Raw genomic sequence first — 9,645 nt, 5'->3', positions numbered from 1 at the left:
AACAAAAAACAAGAACAAAAGGATAACAGAGATCACTTTTCTTATGAGGTATCTCTATAGAAATTTATGCAGCATGTATTGATCTCATAATGCACGCATCATATATATATATATATAACCTATAAATAATAAAATTTTAAAAAGCTAAATAAATTAAAAAATTATAAATTAATATCACACGTCATGACCTTTCCTCGAACAGAGTCAAGTAAAAAAGATAAAAACAAAACAACAATCATCCAGGTCCACCCACCATTATTCAAAATCGTCATCTACAACATTAATTGAAAATTATAATAAAATGAATACAAATTAACTCCTTTTTCATGCTTACATAAGCAATAACGCACTACCATCCAAGTCCACCCACTGTTTAAATAATGTGCAAAAGAAGTAAAACCTTTACAAGACTATCAATGGCTACCGCTGACCACCACAATGCCATCGAAAAAACTTCTGTTATCGTGGTCATTGTACCATTCCCGGTACACAGCCATTCGAACCAGCTCTTGCAACTCTCCGCTCTCATCTCTTCCTACAACGTACCAGTTCATTACGCTGGCTCTGCTTCCGATAATTCTCAGGTCAGAGCTCGAGCTTCTCATGGTTTGAATCTCTCAGAAATCCATTTCCATGACTTCCCAATTCCTCCTTTTGTCCCCCATCCAACCAAAATTCCCACCGAGAAATTCCTTCTGCCATATTTCCATGCCGTCGAACAGCTTCGCGAACCGGTTGGTGATCTTCTTCGTGATCTTTCAACAAAAGCAGAGAGAATCATCGTTATACATGATTCTATATCTTCTTCTGCAGTACAAGATGTAAGTTCTATTAAAAATGCAGAGTCCTATACTTTCCAAGCCACTACTGCGTTTAGTATTCTGTGCTTTGTTTCTTTGGAATTTGGGAGTAAGTTCCTTCCAATTCCAAAAGAAGCTGAAATTGTTAGTAGTGACAACCCAATTGAGATTCCATCAACTGAAGGAGCTTTTAGTTACGAAACTGCAAATTTCATCGCTAACCAACAGCAATTTATGAGATATGCAGTCGGAGATCTCTACAATGGTTGCAGATTGATAGACGGTGCTTTCCTTGACCATTTTGTCAAGAATATACAGAACAATATTAAAAAGGCTTGGTCAATTGGGCCTTTACACCAGTATGCAAAAACAGAGAATGGAATTGGAAACTCCATTAATGGCAGAGATAAATGCTTGGAGTGGCTGGAAAAACAAGAACCAGACTCTGTCTTGTACATATCTTTCGGAACCACGATTTACATGGCAGATCATGATCGGCAGCTCAAAGAACTTGCAATTGCGTTGGAACGAAGCGAGACTAAATTCATTTGGGTATTTAGATCAGATGCAGATAATAAGAAAGAAGAAGAAATACTACCACAGGGTTTCGAGGAGAGAGTGAAAGGAGTGGGAATGGTGGTGAAAGATTGGGCTCCACAGCTTGAAATTCTGAACCACCCATCAACAGGTGGGTTTTTGAGCCACTGTGGATGGAACTCGACCTTGGAGAGCATTAGCTATGGAGTTCCTGTGGCGGCTTGGCCATTGCATTCGGACCAACCCATGAATGCTCTGTTCATAACAGAGGTACTTAAAACTGGTGTGAATGTAAAGGAATGGGCACGCAGAGACCAAGTGGTGAGCTCGTCGGAAATTAGCAAGGTTTTGAGGAGATTAATGGGTTCGGAAGAAGGAGATGAGATAAGGAAGAGGGCTAAAGAGTTGGGTGCCAAAGTTCGAAGTGCTACTGATGATGGTGGAGTTTCTCGATTGGAATGCGATTCTTTCATTGCCCATATTACTAGATAGAGCATGGATTTATATATGTGAAACATATTCAAACTTGTAATCAATCAAACGATCTGTGTGTGTCCATCTTTATAGGGAGTAGTATTCAAACCTCTGTTTTCTAGGTGTGAAAGTCTCAAAGTGCTTTACCAATTCATCTGTTGGCGCATGGGCAACTTTTGTTTGTGTTGATCCAGCTGCTTTCTTGCAGCTTCTTCTGTTTGTATTTCAATTGAAAATTGCTTAATATATTTCGTGCAAATGCTCTGTGAGTTTTTATTTTGGCTAGAGAAATTATAGCTTTTTGCAAACACCTTTGTTATTGTGTTAAAGGTTCCTTTCCCAGCTCATAGCTATATGAACCAGCTCTTGAAACTCTCCTACGTCATTTCTTCCTAAGACATACCAGTTCACTGTGCCGGTTCTTCCATTCACAATTCTCAGGTAAAAACTCGAGCGCATGCTTTAGACTATTCAAAAATGCAATTCCATGACTTCCAAATTCCTCCATTCGTCCCTGATCCAGCTTCAAACTGCACAGAATTTCTTCCGTAGTTTCATGTCACTGAGCACCTTCGTCAACCAGTTAGTGAGCTTGTCAAGGAGCTCGCTTCCAAAGCCAAAAGAATTAACATTGTCCATGACGCTTTAACTTCCTCTGCAGTACAAGACCCTATTTCTAGAACCGATGCTGAAACCTGCGTTTGCCAACCCACCACCGCTTTTGCTGGTTTTTGCTTTTTATGCGCTGAGTGCTCGAAGGAGAAAACTCTTCCAGTTCCTAGTGAATTAGAATAATGAATTTAAAGACAAAATTAAGATTCCATCTGTTGAAGGAGCTTTTAGCTAGGAGACTTCAAATTTCAAAACTCGCCAAGGCGAGTTTATACAGCGCATGCAGAGTGATTGATGGTGGTTTTCTCGACCTTGCGGCGGAGAAAGAGAATTATAGAAGGGTTTGGGCGGTTGGGCCTTTAAACGAGTTAACATATCCAAAGAATGGAAGAAATTCCATTAATGGCAGAGATAAATGCTTGGAGTGGCTTGACAAACAGGAACCAAACTCTGTCTTGTACATCTGTTTCGGAACCACAATTTCAATAACGAATCATGATCAACGGCTTGAAAAACTTGCTGACGGATTGGGGAACAGCGAGGCAAAGCTCATCTGTGTATTCACTAAGCATCTGGGTATTCACTAAGCTAGATAATAAAAAGGAAGGTGTTGATCAAGGTAAAAAAGGTCATGAACTTCTACAAGGGTTCGAGGAGAGAACGAAAGGAAAGGGAATGGTGGATAGAGATTAGGCTTCACAGCTTGAAATTCTGCGGCACCAATTAACATGCGGGTTTTTGAGTCACAGCGGATGAAACTCTTGCGTGGATAGGCATTAGCTGTGGAGTTCCTGTAGCAACATGGCCAATGCATTCAGACCAACCCATGAATGCTCTGCTCATAACGGGCACGCAGAGACCAAGTCGGTAGCGCGGAGGAGATTAGCTATGCTGTGAAGACATTAATGGATAATTAAAGGAGATGAAATTAGGAAAAGAGCTAAAGATTTGGGTGCCAACGTTCTAACTGCTACTGCTGAATGCTGATGGAGGAGTTTCTCGCTTGGAATACGATTCTTTCATTGCTCATTTCACTAGGCAAACTTGAAATATATATATATATATATATATATATATATATGTGTGTGTGTGTGTGTGTGTGTGTGTGTATGTTAAAGCGCAAGTACAAGCTTTTTGGAACAGTAGTATTAGATTGTGATTTAATATGGGACAATCATAGTAGTAGGACCGTAAAGTTTTGAATAATTATGTCCGTGTTGGCCTTCCAGGTTTTTCCAGGTTTTTCGGTTCAGGTATCAGATTATGGTTTGATAATAGTTAATAATAATTCAAACTTTAATATACGCATCGCTTTGGATAGTTGCTTTTGCAAGCTTCTTTTCTTGATGAATAAATTCATTTGCTCTGCTTCTAAATTCCATTGTGGAAAAACCAAAAAATCACGGACATAGAAAGCCACCCTTCTGACCTGTATTTGAAGAATTTAATTATTTGCTTAAAATTTCAGACATAAAATTTAGCCATTTTTGTTTTTTTTCGGCTAGGTACCATTCTTGAAGATAACTGCCCATTTATCTTTAGCTATGCATAGAAGTACTTGAAGGTCAGTTTAAAATCGAGTGTAACTCGATATTTCCTGCTAGCTAGTTAATTATGGTCAAACTAGAAAATTTACAACCAAAGTCTATATATATATATATATATATGTATATATAATCCAAATCGCCCGTGTATTTGGATGGAGATTTTTGTTGATGAAATAGAATTTATATTAATAATATTAAACAATTGGCAACAGATTTATAAAATAAATAATTAATTTGGAAAGTCTTTATAATGGTTTAGGACTCGTTTGTTAATGATTACGTTTTTAGTTTTCTTCTTTTATTTCTTTGTTTTTTAAGAAATTAAAAATAATTTTATATTAATAACATTAAACAATGGCAACAGAATTATTAAACAAATAATTGTATATGGAAAGTCCTTATAATGGTTTAGGACCCCGTTTTTTAGTCAAAACTGTTTTCTTCTTTTTATAATGATTACTCTCTGCTCAAGAGCAGATCAGGCCCAAGTAAAAGTTCCAATGCAAATCGAATTAATGGTGAATGAAGTAATCCATTTGAATTATATAGTAAATTTTCATTAATTTTCTATATATATATATATATATATGAGTCTTTGTTTATGTTTTCTACATATATATATATATATATATATATGAAATAAATTCAAACCTGTAATCGTTTGATCGATGTTGAATGCAAGTATGACCGAGACCGAGTCTCCAAGCCAGACCTAGTGGTATTCGAACCTCTGTGTTCTTGATGAGAAAGCCTTACGTGCTACACCAATTCATCTGTTGGCATATGGGTAACTTTGGTTTGTGTTGATCTAGCTGCTTTTTTGCAGCTTCTTCTGTTTGAATTTCAATGGAAAATTGCTAAATATGTTTCGTGCAAATGCTTTGTGAGTTTTTATTTTGGCTAGAGAAATTATAGCTTTTTACAAACACCTTTTGATATATAAAAACGTTTGATACATGCACAAAAAAATTAACCTTCTTTCGGAAACATCTTTTGATATTGATAGTGCTATTATAAAATAAACAAATTAAATATGTATTAATCAGAATATTGTATTTTTAAGATCATACATAATTGCAAAATAGATTACATAAAAAAAAAAAACAATACTTAATGGACACACTATTTTCTAATATTTTTTCATCAAGTTTACCCTATACAGATATTTATAGATATTTAAGCTTTAATTTTTCTATTGTATGTATTGTGCTAAAATTGATAGATAACTTATTATCCAATTTATTTATATATAATAATAATAATAATAAGGAATAGCCCAATTGAGTTTTTAAAAAGAACGGATTTTTTCGATTAACTGACGTATTCTAAAAAATGTGTATCTAAAAAATTCTATTATAAAAATTAATAAATAAGTCAGTTTCATTATTAATACAAATAAATGATGTAAGTAAATTATGTGATTTTAGCTAATCTATATAAAATATCTAACAAAAATATGAAAAAATAATAATAAAAAAATAAAAATCTAACGAAAGACAAAATTATTTAACTAAGAAGGGCAAAAGAAAATTATAATATTTTCCATGTTATCCCTGATGATATTTTTTGACTTGGAAAAAGAAATGTGAATTACTTGTACTGAAAAATGCAAAATATCAACTGGAGTTGGAATAACTGTATAAATACAAAAAAAAAATTTACACACTTTCAAATTATTAAAAAAAATTGTCCACAAAATTTTTTTAAAAAATCTAACAAAAGACAAAATTAATCAATTAAAAACGACAAAAGAAAATTATATATCTTCCTTGTTATCCTTGATGATAATTTTTGACTTGGAAAAAGAAATGTAAATTAGCTGTAGAGAAAAATGCAAAAATATCAACTGGAGTTGGAACTAACAGTAAAAATATAAAACGTGAAAATATACATGTTTTCAAATTTTAAAACAATTGTTCACAAAAAAATAAAAATAAAAAAAAAATCTAACAAGGGACAAAATGATTCAATTAAAAAGGACAAAAAAATTATAATAACTTCCTTGTTATCCTCTACGAGCTTGTCAATATCCAATATAAATTTAGTCACTTCTCTCTTTGCTCATCCAAGATACAGGCGCAGCACCACATAAATTAAAATCTAAGATTTTCACCAAAAATAACAATAAAATTAAAAATTAAAATTAAAGAAAGACAAAAGCTGAACTACATATATATGGCTTTCTCCTTTCCTAGATGGCCTTCATATATGCAACAAGGCATTCCAAGACACAGCAGAGTTTAGAAATTAATAATATTTTTATATTAATAATATTAAACAATGGCAACAGAATTATTAAACAAATAGTTATAAGTCCTTATAATGACTTAAGGCTCCGTTTGTTAGTCAACTTGTCTTCTTCTTTTTATAATGATTACTCTCTGCTCAAAAGCAGATCCGGCCCAAGTAAAAGTTCCAATTCAAACCGAAATAATGGTGAATGAAGTAGTCCATTTGATTTATATAGTAAATTTTCATTAATTTTCTACATATATATATATATATAAATAAGAGTCTTTGTTTGTTTGTGCGTTAGCTAAAAAAAAAGTCTTTGTTTGTGTTTTCTACATATATATATGAAATAAATTCAAACCTGTAATCGTTTGATCGATGTTGAATACAAGTATAACCGAGACCGAGTCTCCAAGCCAGACTTAGTGGTGTTCGAACCTCTGTTTTCTTGATGAGAAAGCCTTACGTGCTTCACCAATTCATCTTTTGGCACATGGGTAACTTTTGTTTGTGTTGATCTAGCTGCTTTTTTGCCGCTCCTTCTGTTTGAATTTCAATGGAAAATTGCTAAATATATTTCGTGCAAATGCTTTGTGAGTTTTCATTTTGGCTACAGATAAATTATATCTTTTTGCAAACGCCTTTTAATATATAAAAACGTTTGATATATGCACAAAAAAAATTAACCCTTTTTTGGCAAACACCTTTTAGTATTGATAGTACTATTATAAAATAAACAAATTAAATATGTATTAATCAGATAGTAGTATTATAAAATAAACAAATTAAATATGTATTAATCAGAACTTATATTTTTAAGATCATATATAATTGTAAAACAAATTACAAAAAAAAAAAAACAGTGCTTAATGAACACACTATTCTCTAATATTTCTTTTTCATGTTTACACTAAATATGCATTTATAGATACTTAAATCTTAATTTTTCTATTATATGTATTGTACTAAATTTTTTAGATAACTTATTACCCAATTTATTTAAATATAAAAATAATTAAATAAATAATAATAATAATATAATAATAATAATAATAGGTAATTGAGTTTTTAAAAAACACAAATCCTTTAATCCAATTGATTTATTCTAAAAAATGTGTACCTAAGAACCCTCTTGTAAAAGCTAGTAAATAAGTCAATTTCATTATTAAAATAAATAAATCATATAAATGAATTAAATGATTATGGCTAATCTATATAAAATATCTAATAGAAATATGCAAAAATAAATAATAATAAAAAAAAAATCTGACGAAAGACAAAATTATTTAACTAAAAAGGGCAAAAGAAAATTATAATATTTTCCATGTTATCTCTGATGATATTTTTGGACATGGAAAAAGAAATGTAAATAACTTATACTGAAAAATGCAAAAATATCAACTGGAGTTGGAATAACTATATAAATATAAAACTAAAAATTCACATGTTTTCAAATTATTAGAAAAAAATAATTGTCTACAAATTTTTTTTAAAAAATCTAACAAAAGACAAAATTAATCAATTAAAAACGACAAAAGAAAATTATATATCTTCCTTGTTATCCTTGATGATAATTTTTGACTTGGAAAAAGAAATGTAAATTAGCTGTAGAGAAAAATGCAAAAATATCAACAGGAGTCGGAACTAACAGTATAAATATAAAACGTGAAAATATACATGTTTTCAAATTTTAAAACAATTGTTCACAAAAAAAATCTAACAAGAGACAAAATGATTCAATTAAAAAGGACAAAAAAATTATAATATCTTCCTTGTTATGCTCTGCGAGCTTGTCGATGTCCAACATAAATTTATCCACTTCTCTCTTTGCTCATCCAAGATACAGGCGTAGCACCACATAAATTAATATCTAAGATTTTCACCAAAAATAAAAATTAAAGAAAGACAAAAGCTGAACTACATGTATATATATGGCCTTCTCCTATCCTAGATGGCCTTCATATATGCAACAAGGCATTCCAAGACACAAATGGATACTGAAACCCGTCCTAGCGTCGAAGAGGCACCAGTTATTGTGTTAATGGTTCCTTTCCCAGCTTATAGCCATATGAACCAGCTCTTGCAACTCTCCTGTCTCATTTCTTCCTATAACATACCAGTTCACTATGCCGGTTCTTCCATTCACAATTCTCTTGTAAAAAATAGAGCTTATGATTTAGATTATTCACAAATCCAATTCCATGACTTCGAAATTCCTCCTTTCGTCCCTGATCCAGCTTCAAACTCCAAAGAATATCTTCTTCCATATTTTCATGTCACTTGGCACCTTCTTCTACCCGTTGGTAAGCTTATCGTCGAGCTCGCTTCCAAAGCCAAAAGAATTATCATTATCCATGACGCTTTAACTTCCTCTGCAGTACAACATGCCACTTCTATAACCGCTAAAGCTGAAACCTACGTTTTCGAACCCGCCACCGCTTTTGCTGTTCTTTGCTTTTTATGCGCTGAGAAGGAGAAAACCCTTCCAGTTCCTAGTCAACTAGAACTCGAATTTAAAGACAAAATTGAGATTCCATCTGTTGAAGGAGCTTTTGGTGATGAGACTTCAAAATTCATAACTCGCCAAGGCAAGTTTATGAGAAGTTCATCTCCTTCGGGATATTTGTACAGCGCATGCAAAGTGATTGATGGTGGTTTTCTCGACCTTGTGGCCAAGAAAGAGAACTATAAAAAGGTTTGGGCGGTTGGGCCTTTGCACCAGTTTACATATCCAACGAATGGAAGAAATTCCATTAAAAGCAGATACGAATGCTTGGAGTGGCTTGACAAACAGGAACGAAACTCTGTCTTGTATATCTGTTTCGGATCCATGATTTCAATGGCGGATCTTGATCAACAGCTTGAAAAACTTGCTGACGGATTGGAGAAAAGTGAGGCGAAGTTCATCTGGGTATTCACAGAGCCACATAACAAAAAAGAAGGTGTTGATGAAGGCAAAAAAGGTCATGAACTTCTTCAAGGGTTCGAGGAGAGAACGAAAGGAAAAGGAATGATGGTGAGAGATTGGGCTCCACAGCTCGAAATTCTGCGGCACCAATCAACAGGCGGGTTTTTGAGTCACTGCGGATGGAACTCTTGCGTGGAGAGCATTAGCTGTGGAGTTCCTATAGCAACATGGCCAATGCATTCAGACCAACCCATGAATGCTCTGCTCATAACAGACGTGCTTAAAATCGGTGTGACAGTGAAGGAATGGGCACGCAGGGACGAAGTCGTGAGCGCTGAGAAGATTAGCGCTGCTGTGAAGACATTAATGGATGAAGGACATGAGATTAGGACAAGGGCTAAAGATTTGGCTGCCAAAGTTCAAAGTGCTACTGCTCAGGAAGGAGTTTCTCGCTTGGAATGCAATTCTTTCATTGCTCATATCACCAGGCAAACTTGAATTATATACATATATATATATAGTTAAAGTGCAAGTA

At 33.4% G+C, this 9,645-nt stretch overlaps 2 protein-coding genes across 2 annotated transcripts; both read left to right on the top strand.

Moving 5' to 3' along the window:
* The first annotated feature begins 257 nt into the window (after positions 1-257).
* Positions 258-2,102, top strand: LOC107413441 (zeatin O-glucosyltransferase). Its single transcript, XM_016021391.4, has one exon. It carries the CDS (start codon positions 381-383, stop codon positions 1,827-1,829), a length of 1,449 nt encoding a protein of 482 aa, XP_015876877.2. The 5' UTR covers positions 258-380; the 3' UTR covers positions 1,830-2,102.
* A 6,051-nt stretch (positions 2,103-8,153) lies between these two features.
* On the top strand, positions 8,154-9,608 carry LOC132805063 (zeatin O-glucosyltransferase-like). The gene has a single exon (XM_060819822.1). It carries the CDS (start codon positions 8,154-8,156, stop codon positions 9,606-9,608), a length of 1,455 nt encoding a protein of 484 aa, XP_060675805.1.
* Positions 9,609-9,645: the final 37 nt, after the last annotated feature.

Source organism: Ziziphus jujuba, chromosome 8, assembly GCF_031755915.1.
Source record: "Ziziphus jujuba cultivar Dongzao chromosome 8, ASM3175591v1".
Taxonomy (NCBI): domain Eukaryota; kingdom Viridiplantae; phylum Streptophyta; class Magnoliopsida; order Rosales; family Rhamnaceae; genus Ziziphus; species Ziziphus jujuba.
Note: the sequence above shows the minus strand (reverse complement) of the source record. Positions and strands in the feature narration are given on the sequence as shown.